This window comes from Vulpes vulpes, chromosome 1 (genome assembly GCF_048418805.1).
Source record: "Vulpes vulpes isolate BD-2025 chromosome 1, VulVul3, whole genome shotgun sequence".
Classification (NCBI taxonomy): domain Eukaryota; kingdom Metazoa; phylum Chordata; class Mammalia; order Carnivora; family Canidae; genus Vulpes; species Vulpes vulpes.
The window spans coordinates 29,059,903-29,082,837 of record NC_132780.1 but is presented as its reverse complement, the minus strand read 5'-3'; the positions used below and the strand labels follow the sequence as shown (position 1 = coordinate 29,082,837).

The following is a 22,935-nucleotide window of genomic DNA, read 5'->3' as shown; positions in this document are numbered from 1 at the left end:
ATTACTCTGTAACCCTAATTTCTACTTTGATTTCTACCAAGTGAACATATGCAGTGGAAGCCCTAAGAGCATGGCACTATCCCTGTGTCAGCACCAATCATCTGAACCCCATCTCCCTGCTCCCCTGCCCCAGCAGGGTCTGCAGCCCCCATGCCACAGCTGCATGCTGTCAGAATCTGCATCTATGACACATGGGCCATAACAAGTGAAGGAAACAAGAGAGAAGCCAGGGTGTGGCTTGCAGGGCAGCAGGTGCCTCCTATGCATCTGTGCCATGTACCACAGCTGCCCGAGCACCGGGGACGGTGGGCACCACAGCCACACCCTCACGGAACTCACAGCCCACAGACTTTGGAGCTTCTCACAGGGGTGACGAGGGCTGGGGGGGGGGGGGGGCTGACAAAACGCAGCAGACTGGGCAGAGGTGAGGCGGACACAGGCCAGGTGGTCAAAACCACCTGAACACCTGACAGCTTTACAGCAACACCCGAAGCCTCCCAAAAAAAACCCCCGAAGAAGTGTTCCAGAAAATTAACTCAGTGCTGGGAGCCAGTTCTTTCTGATCGAGCCAAACATGATTTGCTAGCTCAGGAAGCCAAACATGAGTTTTGTCTTCAATCCTTGACGGTAGCAAAAAGAAATCAGTAAATATGCCTACACTTACCACATAATAAAATTTCTTGGCAAGGGAATGGATGAGTATTATTTTGGCCACGGCTGCCATCCCATACAAACAGACGGACACGTAGAAGTGGTTGTACCACGACAGGGACTGTCCGATAAGAGAGACGAACACTGCCAGGATGAGCACGGTGACCAGGCTAGTGAACCAGCTGATCAGAGTGATGCCGAGTGCACAGAGGAAGTCCTTCGGGTAATTTTCGGCTAATGCAGAGAAAACACAAAGCAGAGGTCACCAACTTTACATCAGCCTCACAGCCAGTCTGCAGGAGTAAAGGGGCAAATGGTGCAACAACAAATCCACCATGGTAATTGCATAGTACGCAAGTGTCCCGGGGTCAGGTTTGTTAAAACCTTGAACAGGGACGGTATTGACGAATAATATTCAAGCAACATTTGCCCAGTCTGTGGGCACCAGAGACCCAGAGTCCTCCAGTTCAGACACATTCCTGACCAGGAAAGCAGGGGCTTTCATCTTCCACACCCCTGGATGCTCTGTGTATCAAAGTACCACCAGGAATGGGAAACCAAGTTCCACATAAAATCCCACCAGGAGCTAACACAGGAGGAGCATGGCCCATACTTGGGGTGCTCGGCCACTGACGCTCCACCTTGTAAGAGCATATACCAAGTTGGATGATACAACGTCCAGGCAGAAGGAAATGGGTTTAACCAGAAGCAGTTTGGTCAGACTTCAGGACAGCACACTTATTACTGGTCTGTGGTGCGGACGAGACTTCAATGGGAATTTTCACTAACGGTCAATCTGTACAAACCACTTCTCATTGAGCCTGTGTGGCACCTCTGTGGTGTGCACACACATATCAGAAGTCCCAGCTCCACCAAAACCAGAAGTGTAATGAGCATATTCATCTGATACTCGCTTGGAAATGCCTTACAGTATAAATCAGAGGTTATGATTCTTTAAGATTTTTGCCTTTGTGAAAAGACAGAGGCAAATGGACTAGAGAAACTTAAGGCAGACTCCTATACCCAGGCCGGCACTGCAGATTTAGAGGAAAATACTTACTCTGACGTTTGGGCTGCAAGAACTTTTTGCCCAGGTACAACACAACAGCCATTACCACCATGTAGTTAATTATGGAGCCGACACGAGAGGGGTAGGCGATGACAAACAGGCCGAGCACGTCAAAGAAGACCATGTTCCCATGCCGATACTTAGAAGAAGAAGGCAACATATCAGACGTAGCTAGATACTTAAGAACTGCTAAGATGTTGTCACCTATTAAAGAACAGAAAGATAACGAAGTTGAATAAACTGTGCACGGTGTGAGTAGGGACATGACAGAATGTGAACAGAGGAGCTTTCTAGGACCTCAATCCCTCACCATGGTTCTTACAAAATTTCTCAAAGGTCCAGGTACTCACTGTCTCCTCTTCACCCAGACACTCAGCCAACAGGCCTTCATCCTTTCCTCTTGGATGAGAACTAGTCTTCCCTCACTGCTGACAAACCCAAAGACAGTTTCTTTAACATCTACCTTAAAGACTACTCCAGGTATCCAAAATACAGTGCTGAACTGAGAGACAAAACCTCTCGGGAAGCTCCCGGACACCCAACATTTGGATTAAGAATAAAGAATGTCAATTATATCTCAATTTTAAAAAATTAATAGAGATAGGAGAGGCCCCTGGGACATCATGGGGGACCAGTGGGGTTTGAGAAGCCAGGGACACATTTCTAGCTAAATGCTCCTGGTCAAAGCACTTCTTTGCAGCCTGTTCATAGCAGAGGTGGCACGGGAGCCAGCGACAGCGGGGGAGCCCAGGCCGCCAGAGCTCTGGAGGTGAAAGCTCCGAGGAGACCTTCCAAATACAGAACAAGTCTGAACGAGAAGTCCCCAGCCTGGAAGCCAGGGAGTGGGAGAGTCCCTGGCAAGCAGAGCCTGGCACAGCAGAGGTCAGCACTGACCGCTGTGTCACCGACGGGCTGCAGGAGCCCTGCGAAGCCCTGCATGACTGGCCGTCCTCCCACCACTCATCCCACCCTGACTTCTCCGCTTCCACTTAGACACCCACTGCCTTATTGTGGCATTTCTGTCACTGGCTTCTCCATCTGCCTTCAAATGTGTTTTCCCCAAAAGCTCAGGCTGAGTCCCCTGAGACCTTTGTTTCCCTCTTGCAAAGCTCCCTCCCATCCAATGTGCTTCCACGGTTTGCCTTTGATGCCCACACCTGTATTCCCAATTCTGCCAAGAGCTCTAGCCCCACATCAGTACTTTCATCCTGCTGATTCCCAGGCTCCTCCGTCTATGTCTGACAGAGCTGGCGGACTCCTTCCCCTCCCCATGACTGCTCCGGGGGAGGTCACCCTTGCACATCCCCATCAGGGTCAATGGCACCATCTTTCCCCAGCTGGGCCTTAGACTGTGTCTCTGCTGCCGGCCACAGGATTCATCCCTTCCTTCCAACTGGTCAGCTCTTGGACAAGTTCTATTCAGACTGTCTGACACTACTTACCCACAATCCACACATGTGTGCATGCACCAACACACATACACACCCCACCCACACTCTGCTCTTGCCTGGAGCATCCTTTCTTCTGCACTGGGCCAAATCCTATCAACTCTTTCATTAAGGTACATCATCAGACTCCCCTCCCCTGGCTACTCCAGACTTCTCTGGAAAGCATGTTAACCCCACTCACCTGCCCTCACCACCCAACCTGGACTGATGTAACTTTCTACACCCAGGCAAGCTGCCCAAACACTTGCCAGTGTCCCCTCCAATGTACGGCTTCCATTCCGGCTACACGCTCAGCAATCCCATCATTAATCCTGGGCCCGCTTTCTTTCCAATGCCTCATAGTGAACAGTCCTGTGTACTGAATTGCTAACCTAGACTTCAGGGCTAAAGTTCAAGCCCTCTTCTCTCTGACTCCAAAGCCCCACCCAGCTTATGTACCCCACATGCTGCCTCCCTAATGCACAGCCCACAGGATATTTATAGGTTTGTAGGTCAGCCCTAATAGGCCATCTTAACATAGATTAAAAGTCTACATTTGAATACCAACCTGCTCTCTGAATGGAATCTGTTAGAATTCTGTCCGCTGTGTCATATTTGGTGTGATAAATGTATCCATTCTCAATAAAAGCTAAGTCAATTCCTGAGACACACAGGAAAAACAGAAAATATCATTTTGCTTTAAAGAACCACCTTTCTTTAAGCCTATTTGCTTAATATATTAAATTCCTAAAAGACAAAATGTCAAAGCAGTGGCATGATTGCTTTTTCACATGAATGAATGAATGACAAAATTCTCTCTTCCAAATTCTTACAGAATCTATAGCTGTGGTACATAATGACTAAGGAAGTACATGTCAGGGAGACATTACAAGTCATGCGCCAAGGGATAGGAACACGGAGCTGAGGAGGCCACCAGAACTTCGCCATTGACACTCCTGTCCCCCATCCTGCCACCATGTGGGGCAAGATGACATGTTTTAGAGTCAAGTGTTAAATTAGACCAAAGTTTAAAAGAGAAGGAAAACATCAGGAAATCAGTTTCAGTGACTCAGAATACACAACTCTCACGTAGAAAACATGGTCTCAAGACATGCTGTTTGCTCATATCTTGTAAAAAAGTAAAACTTTCTTCTGGTTAATTGCTATTGCACCACAGCCCACAATAATCCACAAAATACCTGGAATGTTCCCAAAATCCCTATAGATGCGGAAGTCGGTATCTGAAGGAATTATTCCACTCTGAAAAACCTCCTGAGCCACCACAGAAGCAAACGGGTGTTTAGCAGCGGAAACATATGCCTGGACCAGCCACGGGTTTTCAGGACCTAGGAGGAAACGCAAAGACATAACACCAGATAACATGGTGACACCCAAAACAGTCACCACGCGGTCAAGGTACACAGGTGGTTTGAGGACAGAGGTCCAGAGTTTGCTTTTTTCATCTATTTTTCTGTACTTTCTAACATTTCTCTGATAAATGGATATTAACTTTAAGAATGAGAACTCCCCTTTCAGAAAACAAAATTATTTTTAAGTACAAAATAACAATACTATAAAAAGTTTAAGATCAATAATGAAGAACTACCCAAAAGTCTGTCATTCCAAGACAGTTATTTTCATCTTTACATCTTCAGGTGTTTTATAAATGTACGGTGTGTGGACACAGCTGTAGTCACAGGGCATTCTGACTCTATGTCGTGCTTTAACACACCATTTTCCTAAGTTGCCAGATATTACAATGATCTTTCTAAGAACTATATAACTTTTCACCAAAAATGCCAGAAGTTCTGTATTATTGTTTATATTTCTTATCATTAATAATTCTTCACTAACATCTTTTTTTTAAAGATTATTTATTCATGAGAGGTACAGAGAGAGAGAGGCAGAGACACAGAGGGAGAAGCAGGCTCCCCACGAGGAGACCGATGTGGGACTCGATCCCAGGACCCTGGGATCATGCCAAAAGCCGAAGGCAGATGCTCAACCACTGAGCCCCCTAGATGCCCCGCCCTCTATTCACTAACATCTTTATGCACACATGGCTTTGTGAAACAGGAGACTATCCTTTGGCAGAGTGTGATGAACTGTATCATGGGCCCCAGTCATTCACTGCTCCCCCCACATAACTCATGGCACCTCCCTGGGCAAGGAGCTCGTCCACTGCCTCGTCCCACTGGCTGAGACCGGCCTCGGGAACTGCCTTGGCCAACAGTCTGTGAATGGGAGACAGGAACGTGGACCAAGAACAGGTTCAGGGTCCATCACAGTCCCTCCCTGCCTCTTAACTTGGGCCGGGAGGTTGATCCTTCCCTGACGGCAGCTTCTCCCTCAGCCCGGGTCTCAGAACGAATGACACAAAGGGAACAAAACCACTGTGAAACCTGCATGCAGTTAGAAACATAAATGTAACGTGAGAGAAATAAGCCTTTGCTGTTGTAATCCCGTGAGATTCAGTGACTGTTTCTTACCAAGAAATTTCACAAAAAGTTGACTGATGCGGTTAGATCACGTCATTGTATCTCAGGGAATCTAAGAATATTTTTATAGCCTTATAAACAATCAAATTTCTTTCCTGTTGAAATGATGACCATAAAAGATGGAGAAGGGATGAAGAAACACCTCAGAACCAAACACCCAGGTGACCAGACATGGATTTTAAAACCACAGCAAGAATTTTACCAAATAAGCCATAAAAACGGAAACCCTATAAAACCTGAGGGTAAGAACTTGAATGGATGGTTTACTCTGAGGTTAGACATAGCAGAAGAAAAGATTATAGAGCAGGTGGACTGGTGCACAGAGAGAAAAAGTGCGTTAAATATAGAAATGTGTGTAAGAGAATATGGGGCATGGCAGTCCCACGAAAGAGGACACAGAATGGAGAAGCAGCAATGCTTTGAAGAGGTAATGGCCAATAATTTTCCAAAATCATAGAAAATATCAAGCTATGAACTCAAAAAGCTCTACAAACCCCAAACAGGATAGAGACAAAGAAAATATACTTAACACTAAGATCTTTGCTTGGGGAAACCACTATCCACTCAGAGGGCCAGGGCTTGACCAGGGAATGCTACTCCCAGATCTGGGGCTAGGAAAGTACGAGGGTAGTTGAACATCTCATGCCAGGAGGTGAGAAGGTGCTCAGAGAAACCCATCAGAAGGACACAGGCACCAGTGACAGGGCCACCACTGGCCCAGCCAGAAACAACTCACACATCAGGATGATAGCAACAGAACATGCAAAACATATGACACAAGGAAATAAACAAGGGAGAACAGAAAGCTTTTCCTTCGAGCAGAATTCCAACTATCAGTTATGGGTGAAAGAGAGAGAAAGAACACCCAGCACCTGCCTAACATTAGAGTAAAAATGCTTTGCATCCAGAATCATTGATGTCTGCCGAAACTAGGATCAAAGTCCCACAAGAAACAGGGTGTGTCCTCAGTGTCAGAGTACCTATTATAGAGGGGAAAACAGTTAAGTCCACAAAGTAGAAAAACCTGGCAAATACCATCATCAAATGACCAGAAGCTACCATCATCACCAGTGCTCAGATAGGACAAGCTTCCCTATGTGGCCAAGGAGGATACAGATGTGAATGAATGGGGTGATTATCAAACTGTATGATGTCAAAATGCTGTTATTAAAATACTATTACAATTAGATGTTAATAACCAAAATTATACCATTAAAATATTATGAAAATCAAACCGAAAAGCAGGTAAAGCTAAACTAGAAAGGAGAGCATCATAAACAGCAGGATAATAAACGGTCACTCTGGGGCGAAAGGGAGGGAGCTGGATCTGAGAGTCTAAGTCCTTGCATCCACAGGAAGACAGAGGTATTCACCTTACCATGGTTAAGTTTTTCACTTTTCTACTTTTATGTGTGTGTTATATAATCACTGTGACAGGTTTATATTAAAACATGACAATCAAATGCTATTTGATCCTGGATTGGAACTCTGAATAAAAAAACCCCAGCTATATCATTATTGGAACAATTGGAAAAAATAAAAAACATTAGATCATAGTTTTATATTGTCATATTTTGTGAGCATCATATATGCACTGTTATGAAGAAACATATCCTTGTTCTTTATCTACCTAATTATGCTGAGATTATCAACTGTGATTTTTCCCCTTTATTATGCTACTATGGTAAAATACATACATATATTTTCATATATTAAACCATCTTCATTAACCATTCATAAAGTTACAGGATATAAAATCCAAAAATCAGTTACGTTTCTATACACTAATAGTGAACTGTCAGAAAGAAAATTAAGAAAACAATTTCCATTTACAGTTGCACCAAAAAAAAAAAACAAAAAACCTAGGAACAAACTTAACCAAGGAGGTCAAGGACCCGTACTCTGAAAACTATAGGACACTTATGAGACAGAGTGAAGAAACAAATATATGGGAAGCTATTCCATGTTCATGGACTAAAAGAACCAATACTGTTAAAATGTACATACTACCCAAAACAATATACAGATTCAGTGCAATCCCTATCAAAAGTCCAACAGCATTTTTCATGAAATAGAACAATTCTATAATTTCTATGGGAGCACCAAAACAAAAACAAAAACAAACAAACAAAAAAACACATATAGCCAAAGCAATCTTGAGAATTGGTCTTGAGAAAGACCAAAGCTGGAGACACCACACTTTTTTATTTCAGGCTATGCTACAAAGCTACAGTAATCAAAATAGTATGGGACCAGCATAAAAACAGATTCACATCAATGGAATAGAATAGAGAGACCAGAAATAAGCCCACACCTACATGTTCAGTTAATTTATGTGAAGCCAAGAATTATACAATGTGAAAGGACAATCTCTTCAATAAATGGTGTTGGGAAAACTGGACAGCCACATGCAAAAGAATGAAATTGGACCATTCTCTTATATCACACACAAAAATGAACTCAAATGTATTAAAGATTTGAAAATACAAAACCAAGAAGAAAATGGGTGGTAATAACCTCCCAACGTCAGTCTTGGCAATTATTTTTTTGGGTTTCACACCAAAAACAAAAACAAAGGCAACAAAAGTTAAAACAAGTGGGAATACGTCAAGCTGAAAAGCTTCTTCACAGCAAAGGAGACCATCAACAAAATTAAAAGATAACCTGTAGAATGGGAGAAGGTATTTGCAAATCATATATCTTATAAAGGGGTTGATATCCAAAGTATATAAAGACTCCTACAACTCAATAGCAAAAAAAAAAAAAGGGCAGAAGATTTGAATAGACATTTTTCCAAATAAGATGTCCAGATAAGCCAATGGGTATACAAAAAGATGCTCAACATCACTCATTCTCCAGGAAATGCAAATCGAAACCACAATGAGGTATCACTGCACACCTGTTAGAATGGCTTTTACCAAAAAGAAAAGAAATAAGTGTTGGTGAGGATGTGGAGAAAGGGGAATGCAGACTGGAGCAGCCACTGTGAAAAGCAGTATGTACCCCATGTACACTGCAGCATTAGCCACAACAGCCAGGATATGGAAAATGTTCATCAGTGGATGAATGAATAAAAATGGTATATATACCACTGATGGTATACTGGAATATTGTTCCAATGGAATAATTATTCAGAGACACACACATGGAATCTTATTCACACACACAATAGAATATTATTTAGCCATATAAAAGAAGGAAATCTTGCATGGACAGACCTTGGGGGTGTTATGCTAAATAAGTCATACAGAGAAAAGTAAGTACCATTATGATCTCACTCATATGTTACATCTAAACAAAAGAAAACAAAAACTCATAGCTACAGAGAATGGACTGAGAGCTGCCAAAGGTGGGGGCTCAGGGGAGGAGGAACTGAAATGAGTGAAGGTGGTTGAAAGATATAAACTTGCAGTTAAAAAATAAGTCAGTCTTGGAGTGCCTGGCTGGCTCAATGGGTGGAGCATGCAACTCAAGTTCCAGCCTCACTGGGTACAGGGACTACTTAAAACTAAAAAAAAAAAAAATAATAATAATAATAATAAAATAAAATAATTAAATATATATATATATATATATATATATATATAATTCAAGTCATAAAAAGAAGGAAGTACTCACTATGTGCTCCAACATAGATGAACCGTAGAAAACATCGTATTGAAAAAAGCCATATATATATAAAAAGATAGATAGATCCGGGATGCAATGTACAGCACGGTGACTACAGTTAATAATATTGTACTATATACTAGAGAGTTGCTAAAAGAGTAGATCTTAAAAGTTCTCATCACAAGAAAAAATATTTTGTAACTGATGATGGATGTCAACTAGACTTACTGTGGTGATCATCTTGCAATATATATAAATACTGAATAGTTTTGCTGATACGGGGAAAAGAAACATCTTGTATTCCTGGAATATGCTCAACTCAGCTGGAAAATGTTCTCGTGTGTGTGTGTGTGTGTGTGTGTGTGTACATACACATGTATTCTTTTGGGTGGATACCTAGGTCAAGTGAGTAAATTTATGTTTAAGTTTTTAAGAAACCACCAAACTAAGCAGTTAAGCTTCATTTCAGAAGAAATATAAATTCAGAGAACAGTAAGAATTTTTTTTTAAATTTTTATTTATTTATGATAGTCACACAGAGAGAGAGAGAGGGGCAGAGACACAGGCAGAGGGAGAAGCAGGCTCCATGCACTGGGAGCCCGACGTGGGATTCGATCCCGGGTCTCCAGGATCGCGCCCTGGGCCAAAGGCAGGCGCTAAACCGCTGCGCCACCCAGGGATCCCAACAGTAAGAATTTTTTAAATATTACTTTAGTTTTTGAATTTTTTTAAACTTTAGATTTGCAGAAAGGAAGTAGAATGTAACACCCAGGGCTGATGGAACAGGCAGTGTCCTACACTGTTGGTGGAAGTGCAGATTGATGTTTTGGGGCAGTCTGGCAGTAGAGACCACTTTAAAAAACATGCAGACCCTTCTATCTGACAAGGCCACTTGTAGGAATTTATCCCGTAAAATAACTGCACATAGACGCATAGATCTGAGTACAGTATAGTATACATACACACACACACACACACACACACACACACACACTTTGCTGGATTTAGTTGGCTAATACTTTATTTAGGATTTTCAACTCTAGGTGTGGCAGTTATCTACCAAAAGTATTTCCCAAAGCTGAACATATGCACGTTATAACTAATTCTACTTGAAGTGTGCATCACATACATGAGTCCCATTTATGAGAATGTTCATAACAGCACCCTTCATAAGGGCCAAAACCTACAATCTGATATCACTGGTAGAATGGATATTCTTGTCAATGGAATAGTATTCAGCGATTAAAAAAAAAAAAAAAAAGAATGAAGTCTGCTAAACACAAGACAGATGAGTCTTACAGACTTGATACTAGGTAAAAAAGAAGCCATAAAAAAAAAAAAAAGAAGCCATACATAAAAGACAACACAGTGTGGGACCAGTCAATTACAGAAAGTTCAAATACAAGCAAAATTAAATCTGCCAAGACAAAGGTCAGAATAGCAGGAATCACAGGGGAGGATCTTGGAGTGCAGTCCAATACTCTCAGTCTCGATCTGGGTTCTGGTTACATGATTATATTCAATTTGCAAAAATTCATCAGGCTGAACATGCAGAGCTGTGTGCATTTCTTTCACAACTCATGAAAGAGGAAATAAAGACACTTAAAATGTTAGTACTTGTGAAAAAGGTAAGACCCATCAGCAAGAAAGAAACTGACGGTTTTAAATATTCACCACCTGGTCTTTAACCCCCATAGAGATCCGACTACTGTATGCCGATGCTCCAGCCCCACCCCAACTGGCACTGACCTCCCCCTCAGACCTACAGGTCAAGTTCTCATACAAAAAGGAAGTCTCAGGAGACTGGGATGGGCAAGTCGGTCAGCTCCTGAGTGAGCTACTCCCTGTAACACGAACGAAGCAAAAGGAACTCTTACAGGAGAAATTATAGAACTGAGGGTTTTACTCTGTGGTTATGAATCTTAAGAAGTAGATACAAACACTATCCCATTTTTACAGATGAAGAACCAAAGCATGCAGATCTGTGACTTGTTCAAGGGTGCTTGCTATAGGTGCATCCTACAGCTGGGATCTGAACTTGCCTTCTGGCTGGAGCCTGTGCTGGATGCTATGGGAGCCAAGTAAGACAAGGAATTCCACTCCTGAGGAGTTTTGCAATAGCTGGGAACAGAAAAATGAGCAGTGGTTGGAAGAGGGTGGAAATGTTTAGGTCACCATTAATATAACTGGTCTCCTGTGCATGGACCTAGAAGGCATTCTCAAGTTTTTAGTCTTATAAAAAAACCGAGAAGACTATACAGTACTTGGATCTATGCATCTATGTGCAGTTATTTTTATGGGATAAATTCCTACAAGTGGCCTTGTCAGATAGAAGGGTCTGCATGTTTTTTAAAGTGGTCTCTACTGCCAGACTGCCTCAAAACATCAATCTGCACTTCCACCAACAGTGTAGGACACTACCTGTTCCATCAGCCCTGGGTATTACATTCTACTTCCTTTCTGCAAATTTAAAGTTTAAAAAATTCAAAAACTAAAGTAATATTTAAAAAATTCTTACTGTTCTCTGAACTTATATTTCTTCTGAAACGAAGCTTAACTACTTAGTTTGGCATTTCTTAAAAACTTAAATTTACCCACTTGACCTAGGTATACACCCAAAAAAGGGGAAAACATACGTCCACTCAAAGACTTATTACAGACAAATGTTCACAGCAGCATTATTCCTGATATCCTGAAAGTGGAATCAATCCAAATGTCCATCACCTGACGAATGGATCAACAAAATGCATGCTATCCACACAAGACAACATAATTCAAGTCATAAAAAGAAGGATGTACTCACATGTGCTACAACATAGATGAATCTTAGAAAACATCGTATGTATTGAAAAAAGCCAGACTAGTGAGTGTGGGGCCTCTCTGTAGGGTAATGAGAAGATTCTAGAGTTGACTGCAGTGATGACTGCTCAACTTTGTGAAGAGATCTAAAAACCACTGAGTTTTACTTTAAATGAGTGAATTATAAGGTATGCGGCTTACTCAATAGAGCTGTAGTTTTAAACGAATGCAATCTCAAGCAGGTTATAAAAGAGCTAATGGCACAGGATCCCATTTTCCTAAGATATATTAACTTACTCTTTTAATGTGTGTGTATAGAAAAAATTCAAGAATACAGACTAAATTGTGAAACTGGTTTGCTCTGGGGTAGGATACGGGGCACGATATTTTTCACAAGAGAAAAAAAAACAATTCTGTGACTCCTCTGCTTTTGGGCTTCTACTTGAGATTGGCAGTACCTGAATTTTTCATAGGGGACATTTATTACTGGTTTAATCTAATTAAATTTTAAAATAATGGATTTTACAACACTTCAACTTATTAAAGCAGCCTTACTGGGTCATGACATAAATCACTAGTCTGATAAAGTTAAGTCATTCTTTCATGCACTCTGGCTCTTTCCAGAACGAGGTAGTGATGATTATTCCAGTCACTAAAACCCCCTGAATGAAAGTCTCTCTCTGAAGGGACAATGGACACTAGTGAGTACAAACCGTTTTAACCAAAACGTTTCCAGGACAGGACAAGTGCCTGTCAAAGCAGCTGAGGACGGGGCAACCTCGCAGGGCTCCATATCCTGGAGGCTTTAGCCTTGCCCTGGGAAAGCCATCACTGCAAAGAAGCCAGGCTTCTGTGGGCAGTGGCCCGTGGAAGGGAGATCCCAAGAGCTGCTAGAATGTTAGCACGCCCGGAAAGCTTCCTGGCCCGCAGCTCAGCTGCCAGCAGCAGCTACCAAAACCTAAAGGGAGAACTAGGTATAAAAACTCGGGGTGGGAGTGGGGGAAGGGTGGATATTCTCTCCAAATCTTCTGCAGGATGTCCCTCCAGACAAAATCAGTTTTGAAGGGTGAAGAATTTATTTTCCAATGAGTGAAACTTTTTAAATTGTACATACAGTTTATCCTTGAACAACATGACTTTGAACTGTGCTGGTCCACTCATATGCGATTTTTTGTAATAAATATGTATAATACTGTGTCTTTTCTCCTATGATTTTCCTGACAACGTTTTCTCTAGCTCACTCTATTGTAAGAACACAACATGCAACACACACAACATACAATATACGTTAATTGACTATTCGTTATCAGTAAGGCTCCGGTGTACAGCAGACTACTAGTAATCTGTTTTGGGGGGAATCAAGAGTTACACACAGATTTTCAGGGGATCAGCACCTCTACCCCCCACTGTTCAAGGGGCAACTGTATATTGCTAATTAGTAACAAGTCTTTGCTTTTACTATTAATCAAATACAATGCCAAAATTTAAACAACACAGAAAACTATAAAGAATGTAAGTAAAGCAGTAATGACCATTCTGGTTTTAAATTATGGAGCAATGGAGAGTTCAAATTGGCTTTTCCCATTTGGCCCCCTCCTCCACTCATGTCACCCACCAGGTAACACTCACCAGCCAGCAGGGACCGCTGCTGTAGTTTAAATCTTTGCAGATAATACAATTACATCCAAAATGTATGCAAGTATATGATTTTTATGTAAAACTATCTATATTTAGTAAAAACACCATGGACTGTAGGTTAGTCACACCTAGCAAAAGTGGGCACTCAATAAATGTAAATGAAGAAATTAACTTGGATCTAGATCTAACTAGTCCTCTCTGGACTACATATGAATAAAATACATTAATATGTATGCACAGGATATGTATGTGTTAATATAGATGCACAGAATAAATTCAGGAAAGGTACAGTCCAAACCTTAGGCCCGGTTTTGATCTGGGTCCGAGGAGTGCAGGAGTCAGTGCTAACAACTGAGAATTTAACAGAGTACAGGCCTAGGAGAGAAAAGATAGAGACACACTCCTGCCCACGTGGAGCCCTGACATTTTCACTGGAGGACAGATGCGGTGTAAGTAACAGATGCGACAGTAAGCTCTGCTTACAGAATTTCCTTTTGCTCCTTGTTGCGGTTGTTCATCATGTAACCCTCCTATCCTGACAGAACCCAAGAATAGGAGGGCCACGGACAATAGCGAGGCCCCTACTGAGCCCCACAGATACCAGAACCAGCTTCTCCTGAGTTAGGTGAGGCATTAGAGCAAACAGAAACATCTGAGAGTTAGAAAGGAGCACATTCTCATCTCACGACCTTGAGATTCTCAGAGGTTAGCTGATGTAAAACATATGGCCATTTTGAAGGGTAAATGTCTAAAATAAGTTGGATGGAGAATATTAAAACACAGCACCATTTAGGTGATATACAGACATAATTAGCACTGAGCACATCTTAACTGATACCGGGTATGTAAAGGGCACTAGAGAGCTCCTCTATCAGCTTACTCACTTCTCCTGGCCCATCTCCAGCACCCCCATTACAGAACTTCTACTGAATGCTGTGTGTCTGGCTAAAATGCACTATCCAAATTTCTAACACACCAGGGAAAATGGTGTAGAACTTCCCACAGCAGAATTTAAGAAGCCCAGAACTGCAAATTCTGTTAAGAAACATGACAAATGATCCTTACTAACTTAATGGGTGCTATCCCTAAAACCTATCAACTTGTCATCCTTAGGAAAGCTTACTCATAAAATAAAAAAATATTTCCCTGGTTGATGAAGTATTACTGAATTCTGTGACACTCAGCTCGGGGATCATTTTAAAGCCCTTTAACCACAGGCGTATTTTCTCATTTTAATTCATTACATGGTTGTCATTTAACATTATTTACATCATAATCACCTGTAAATGATAAAACAAAGTCCACCACTTATATGACAATTGGGTTAGTGGTTACGAACATGGGCTGCAAGCCTGTACCACCCAGGGTCCATCCCACTGCAACTTTTACCAACTGTGAAAACTTACAGATGTTGAAACATCTCCTGGCTCGGTTTTCTCATGTGCAAAATGGTGGTCACTCCTCAGGTTGCTCTGAGGACTCAGTGACTTAATATATGATCAACGCTTTGAACAACACTTAGCCCATAGTAAGCACTACGCAAGTATTAGGTGCTGTTAATATTATCGTGTTAAAAACCCCAACGATGACAAAGCAAAACTATCACATATTTTACAAGGAATGTTTGTTTCATCAGAGACTGCTTAAGTCTGAAAAGCTTCCAATTTTATAAAAATAAGAATGGCATTAAAGTATACAATGCAACTGCACTGAAATGTAAAATACAACTTCACATACCTGTTTGGAACACAAGTTCTTTCCCTCCCACACCCGCTGCCTCCAAGTTAATAAATGCACGAATCAAGCTGGCCCAGGGGTGCTGAGTTATGAAACCATGACTGGCCTGGGTAAGAAGGAAGTAAAACAAATATAGGTTAAACCCTCTTAAATGATCAAAGCCTTTATTTTGCTTATTTTAAAGACAGAATGTCTGTTGATAAGACATAGAAAAATAGTTATAGAATAGAAAAATTATCATTTTCAAAGGTAATTTTCAAAGGGAATGTCTAAAGACATCTATCCGTTTCTCTACGCATAATGGCTGTGTGTGGTTTGCTGAGTGGAAAGTCACCATCACAGAAGGCAGCCTGATTTCCATGAGTGCTGCCAAACAATATCCTCAGTAAGTGTGAGGCCAAGCCAACGGAACAGAGGAGAAAGGACAATCCTCGTGCTCGGGTATTCATGCTGTGTGCCTGCTGCAAAACATCTCTGCAACTCCAGTGTCCCAGAAAACCCGAGATGGTTAGTTATGCTATCACAATGCCCTTTTATGAATCAAATACTGACAAGATGGTCTGTTCTGAGTTTTCAAATACTGAACATGGGTACACAGAGGTTGTGGAAGTTTTGAAGTACTGCCAGATACAATATTATTGTTTTAGGATACTGCAAATGAATAATCAAAACGCTTAAGCATTAGCTATTATTACTGTTCTCACTACATAAATCTAGTATTTAAAAAGAGCAAAATCTCACTTGTAGGACATTTTCCTCAGCACCATTAAAGAGAAATATGACAGCATGATGTAAGGCATCTGAAGACGTTGACAAGACACGAAGAACTTCCAGCATCACTGAGCAGCTAACGGCATCATCACTGGCACCTTTAAATCAGAAAGAGAGTTTGGTCCTCAGATCTTAAAATTTTTACAGAATGAAGGGGCCCCTGGGTGGCTCAGTCAGTAAAGTGTCTACCTTCGGCTCAGGTCTTGATCTCAGGGTTCTGGGATAGAGCCCCACGTTGGACTCCCTGCTCAGCGGGGAGTCTGCTTCTCTCTCTCCCTCTGCCTCTCCCCACTGCTCATGCCTATTCTTTCTTCTCAAATAAATGAATAAAATCTTGGGGAAAAAAATTTTTTACAGGATGAACTGTCATGGCTAGGAAGGGGGTTTTCGTATCAGTTGGTTAAGTCTGACTATTGCTCTCAGCTCAGGCGTCCATCTCAGAGTTTAAGCCTTGTGTTGGGTTCCACGCTGGGCATGGAGCCTACTTTAAAAAAAAAAAAAAGCAAAAAAAGCAGCCCTGTGGCTCCAGGACCAGAAGCATAGCTCTGTCACCATCAGCTGACAAGGGCAGCCACCAGTGATGTCTCACTCCATGAAGGCTGGGATCCTCGTCTGGCTCCCCTGTCTGGCTCCCCTTCAGACTTCTGTAGCACTGTGCCTAGTCATGAGCAGTCACTCAACTCACACGTCTGTTCAATCAGCAACTAGGTGGACCTCAATTAATACTGGAAAGTGGCATTCTCATCAATTCCAGGCAATCTGCTCCATTCTCTCTCCTCATTCCACATCTTTTGTAATATTCTCATTTTTGGTGTTCTAGCTTCCTACATCATCTCCCACTGCCACTGAGCCTTTCCTATTTCTTGTCCTACCAGAATCATAAAGCTGCACATCACTCCACATTTACAGAGGGGACTGTCTCGGTGGTGCAGCATTTTTTTTTTTAAAGATTATGTGATGAAAGGGGTCATGTAATGAACAAGTCAAAGACAACATCAGGGATGCCTGGATGGCTCAGCAGTTGAGCATCTGCTTTTGGCTCAGGTTGTGATCCCTCAGTCCCGGGATCAAGTCCCACACTGGGCTCCCTGCATGGAGCCTGCTTCTCCCTCTGCCTATGTCTCTGTGTGTCTCTCATAAATAAATAAAATCTTAAAAAACAAAAACAAAAACAACAATATCAAATCGAAGACAACACAAGAACGGAGACCGATGACCTAAACAGCATCCCTGTTCCCAGCAGTGAGAAAGCAGAGGCGCTCATCAAATGACTTCACTTCTTGATTCAGAAGGTTCATATATTTATTAAAGGTGATTATAAAGAGGACTTTAATACCTTGATTTCTTAAAAGCACCATAAAAGATAAAGGAACTGACTAGACATTTGATGATATTAAAGAATTCCTATTAAGTTTTTTAGATGAGGGAATTTATGATGTTATAAGTGTGCCCAGAGAGAATCCTTATCTTTCCATGATATAGACCCAAAATACGGAGAAATAAGTATGGCTGAGACTGGATTCAAAATAACCGGGTGGGGGGCCGTGTGTGAGATGTGGGAACAAGATCGGACTTTAGAAGTTAGGTGAATAATTCTGCTTTTGTACAATCTGAAATCTTCCATACTAAAAAGTTTCAAGTGTAAGTAAAGCAGCTAAGGTGTAGTAATAACCCAGGCAACAGCATCTCTGGGCTTACGCGCTGGAACGCAGGGTGCTACAGAATTCAGTGTGGGTTTCAGAGCAAGAAAGACCTGCAAGTAAATTCCAGCTGTTATGTGCCCTACGACTTCTGGTCTGGAAGACAAGGCCCATGAGAGTTACCTCACAGGTGTGTTAGGAGGATTACAAGACAGCGTGGTCCATGTCCAGCGTTAATTGTTCCTTCTCTTTACAAATTAAAGAAAGACTCTGCAACCAACTAAAATGCTTATTTTGGGCACTGCTAATTCCAGACCCCCCTTCCTACTCAAGAAGAAACTATTTATTAGCTATCCTTGTCTTGGTGTTATCACTAGATTTTAATCAAAGTGAAAAAAGTTATTATCTAATTACTATCAAGCAGAACCTCTACATAACTATCAGTAAAAAGGCACACCTTCTGGCAACCAAAGAAAATGACTGTTTTTTTTAACTTTTGAGACTCTGAGCTACCTTAAACATCAAGAGCAAACAATAAAGTATTTGTTCAAAGTGAGAGAAAGGAAAAGTGAAAGAAATATATCTGAGGCTGATTAAAAAGTTAATATTTCTATTTATGTTCCTTTATTTTAATGGCTCTGGCATCTGAAAACAGGACTAGTGAAGCATTAAATACCGTTTTTTGTTTTGTTTTGTTTTTGAGAGAGAGGTGGGGAGAGAGAGAGGGAGAGGGAGAATCCCAAGCGGGCTCCAATTCCAATGCCCAGGGCTGAGCTTGACAAAGGGGCTCCATCTCATGACCCTGAGATCATGACCTGAGCCAAATCAAAAGTCAGATGCCAAACTGAGTTGAGCCATCCTGGGGCCTCAGGATAAATACCTTTCCAAAAGGGTTGGGAAGTGAGAGGACAGCATCTCTAAGGGCGGGTGGTAAACCGACATCACTTTCCAGTCAGAATTAACCCTGAAATTGAAACCACCACTGAGATAACTCACGGTCTCTTCTACCAACAACCTGAAGCCATGCAGCATACCCAAGAAGACACTTCAGGCCTTTCTGTGGATAGTATTATTTCAAAGTGTTATCAGTTCCTAAAGTTCAAGATACACTGCTGAGAAGAACTCAAAACTAAAAATATCTCCATGTCTCATTTAGTTCATCCACTAAAAAGACATAGGTGATAGTCTATTTAGTGACCGTGTTTTTTCAGCTATTTTTATTTATTTTCAACTATTTTTAACGATGTATAATTGACAGAAATTTCCTTGAAATCATTGGCTAGGTATTCTTATGAAATCTTAATTAAAAATGGGTTCCAACAACCCACAAAATCGTCATCCTTTCCTTCCTGGACTCTGTGTATGTGATTTCTAACATCTGGCACTATGTTTCTGATACTTGCATACACATCTTTCTTCTATAACGCTCTTAAAGAACCATGGTGTTAATCTATCCCATCCAAGAATTTAAGCATTATAATAATGGGCATAGGGGGACATTTACTCTACAGCTTTGAAACAGGCATAAAAGACTGGTTTCCCTAAGCACACACAAAGGTATTTCTGACTTTATAAAACAGATGTTTGTACACGGATACTTGAAAAAGCAGGTTGCAAAATGCTTGCAATTACCAAGCTTTTTGATTAAAGATATCCTGATATGAATCATTTTATTAAACTTTTTTCTCTTTTGCATAATTCTAGATATTCATATGAGCCTGCTATAAGTTCAAGCACTCCAGAAATATTAGTCCAACAGCCAAAAAAAAAAAAGTTTTTCATGCCCAAGAGTACTATCTCGTTTTTACAGATCAGAAACTGAGCAAAGAAGAGTTTACGTAGTTTGCCAAAAAGAACATGAACTACAAACTAATAATATCTTTCCTTTGAAATGCAGCTCAAAGAACTGCCCGGCCAGGAACCCCAGCATCTGGTGACACCTTTGTCTCTCTGATCAGCTAAGTTTACTCCTGTGACAAAAGATAGGGGTGAACAGATGCCACCTCAGCACCTCCATCTCTAAAATGCTATGATTCCACTATAAAATGTTGTTTTCTATTCGTCCCTATTTAAAAATCTAACTATGGAAAACATCTCTTTCATGAATCTTATTTTTAAAAATGTAAGTCCACGTTAGGGAATTCTCATTCCTTCTACAAGTATTCATTGTGTCAGGCACCATCCTAAACATCAAATGTTTTATCTTGTTGAAGTATTTCCACAGCAAGATTAATGGATTAATAAGATATTCTCAGCGTATGGCATTCCCAGTAAACCAAAACTCTTCCTTGACAGACCGACAAACACTGGTAGGAGGGCTGCCCTCCAATCCCTGCATCCCTTGAAGGCAAAAAACTGTCCCTTCATCCCAAATCCCCAACCCTCATACAACACCTAAGCTAAGTGAACATTCACGTGATGGAACCCAATCCCAGGTTTGGGGACACGTGACTGGCAACGCTGATAAAGCAGCCACGATCTCCCAGAAATACTCCAAGTCCTGTCACTGGGCTGCTGGCTCTGACGTTCACAAAAATAAAGCACGCAAGCACTTGAGAGAATAGTGAGGGGTTTGGATCTCAAACTCAACGATACTATTCGAATGATCTTGAACAACTGCCCAAGCAGCTTGGAGTTATTAAGCTATCTGGGCTTATTGAGGTATAACTCCACAGGACTGAAAGTCAGGTCCGTACCTGGTGAGTTTGCCACAGAGTCAAAATGACAGTTGGCCAGGACAGCGTGCTGGGCCCCATCCCTGGGCTCCAGCTTCACCACGACATTGGTGATGTTGTCATAGTAACTTGTGAAACCTCCCAAGAAGTCAATGCTAAAGGAGCCGGTAGGCCGTTGCACGTCTACTGAAATCTTGTGAAGGCTGTTGCTCTGAACTTCAATCAGTTTAATCTGTTCCAAGAGGTAACGGACCGTCACAATTTCATTTTCTGGACTTCCTGTGGTCCTCGGGCCAATGGATGTTATGTGTTCAAGATAATCCCTGGAAGCAACCAAAAGAATAACAGTGACAAGGAGCATGAGGCTTAGAATGAGCACTTAACCCAGGACTTTTCCTGTGTGCCCTCCCATGCCCCTGTGAAAACCAGTTCTTTGACTTCTCACATGAAAAAAAGGCCGACTTTATTTCAGGTACCCTATGAAAATCACTTGTCAGGTCCCATCATTTTGTCTCCCATGAGTTCCTTCAGTTTTCTCCACCCACCCACCACTCTCAAGTTCTTCATATCCCCCAATCAAAGCAATACAACGACCAAGGATTCTATTCTAAACACGTGACTGCTGAAGACTGGCCAGACCCAATCCAACTATTGAAGGTTACTGATTTTTTTTTTAATATAGATTTTTATCCCATTTATTCATGAGACACACACAAGAGAGAGGCAGAGACAGAGGTGGAACCAGGCTCCTGCGGGGAGCCGGAGGCAGAACTCGATCCCAGGACCCGGGGATCACCACCTGATCCTGAGCAGACGCTCAACCACTAAGCTGCACAGGTGCCTCAAGGTTACTGATTCTAAGCAGCAGAAGCCAATGAGCAAAGACAATTTAGTCCAGAGATAGAATTAGCAAAACAAAACAAAAAACCCTTTCCATTATTGAGAATGGACTCAGCCCTCTCCCTGCACACTGGGCCTAATAACTTCAATTTGAGCCAAAGCCAACCCTACCCCTAAAACAAACAAACAACAAAAATGTGTTGTCTTTTCACTGCATTCCAAGTGGGCAAAAAAAAAAAAAAGGGGGAGTGGGGGAGAGGTGTGTTCCAGAAAGCCCTTAAGAAAATAAGCTTCCAGCACTTTGTAGTCGGAAGCTTTTAAAACACAGCGGCTGTTGAAAACTCTGCTAAGTTTATGATTTTAGGCGCTTTGACAGAGCTTTGCTAGCACGCTCAAAGGTCCCTTCCTCTTCAACTTAAGAAAGAAACAACCGAATCTTACACACCAGGGCCCCAAGGACAAGCTCCGGGAATCCGAGAACCTCCCGAAATTGTAAAATTCTGAATGCGCATTCTTTCAGAAGTGCCTCAAAGCCTTGCAGGGCGAGGACTGTGACCCTCACGAGGTGAAGGGCTCTGCATTGCGCCGCCCCCCCTGTGATCACCTCCCCCCCCACCTCCACCCCCACCCCGAATCTACAAAGCGGCCTCGGTACACAAGCGTGTCTCCCGTCTCCTGTGCGAAGCAGGAGGGCCGACAGAAGGTGGAAGTTGCTCCCGAGGAGGGGGGGCACGACTGCCCGGCCCCCACGTGCAAGCGGGCAGCACCGCGGCGGACCAGCAAGCCCAGCCCGCGCCCCTGCCCCTGCCCCTCCCCCGCCCCGCCCGCTCCACGCGCCCCGTAAACCCCCGTAAACCCCGGGCTCCGGGCCCCCCGCCCCCTCCACGTGCGTCCGCGCGGCGCCGGCGAGCCCGGGCGGTCCCGCGGGGCGGCCAGGTGGGCGCATGCAGGTGGGGCGCCCCGGGCCGGGGCCTTGGCCGCTCAGGGGCGCGCGGGCCGGGCGGCGGCGGCGGCGGCGGCGGCGGCTACCTGGCTTGGCGGGCGTCGAACTCCCCGGGGCGCCCGGTGGCCCCGCGCAGCACGAGCTGCTGCAGCGACAGCTGCACGAGCGCCCGCAGCGCGAGCAGGTAGAGCGCCAGCCCCAGCGCGGCGCGCGCCTCGGGCAGCCCGGTCCCCACGCCGCCGCCGCCGCCGCCGCCACCGCCCCCCGCGCTCCGCTTCCGGGTCCTCGCGCCGCCGCCGCCGCACGTGTCCCGCGGGGGCTCCCGCGCCGGGGCCTCCCTCGCCGGCTGCGCGGCGTCCCGGCGCTCCGCTCCCACGCGGTGCCGCCTCACGGCCGCCGCCGACTCCGACCCCCGCTCCATGGCCACCACCTCAGCCGCCGGCCCCGCCGCCGGACACGGCCCCGCGAGCGGCCGCCGCAGCGCCTCCTAGAGAGCGGACGGAAACTGCAGAGGGCCAAACTTGTGCTGATTGGCCCGTCCCGCGCCGCCCGGCCCCGCGTCGCGGCCGCGCCGGCCGAGGTGGGCGTGCCGCGGGGCCTCCCCGCGCGCCAGATACCTGCCGAGCCCCGCCAGGGCG

At 43.5% G+C, this 22,935-nt stretch overlaps 1 protein-coding gene across 2 annotated transcripts in view; it reads right to left on the bottom strand.

The window, feature by feature from the left end:
- ERMP1 (endoplasmic reticulum metallopeptidase 1) overlaps positions 1 to 22,733 on the bottom strand; it is a 42,365-nt gene extending 19,632 nt beyond the window's left edge. For both annotated transcript variants that reach the window (XM_072761433.1, XM_072761438.1), the window contains exons 1-8: positions 22,384 to 22,733; positions 20,536 to 20,837; positions 16,170 to 16,297; positions 15,429 to 15,534; positions 4,347 to 4,493; positions 3,716 to 3,808; positions 1,712 to 1,924; positions 665 to 885 (exon numbers count right to left, since the gene is read on the bottom strand). In XM_072761433.1, the coding sequence (XP_072617534.1) occupies positions 665 to 885; positions 1,712 to 1,924; positions 3,716 to 3,808; positions 4,347 to 4,493; positions 15,429 to 15,534; positions 16,170 to 16,297; positions 20,536 to 20,837; positions 22,384 to 22,718 (1,545 nt within the window). In that variant the 5' untranslated portion in view covers positions 22,719 to 22,733. The remainder of the gene's footprint in view (positions 1 to 664; positions 886 to 1,711; positions 1,925 to 3,715; positions 3,809 to 4,346; positions 4,494 to 15,428; positions 15,535 to 16,169; positions 16,298 to 20,535; positions 20,838 to 22,383) is intronic.
- Between the last annotated feature and the right edge of the window lie 202 nt (positions 22,734 to 22,935).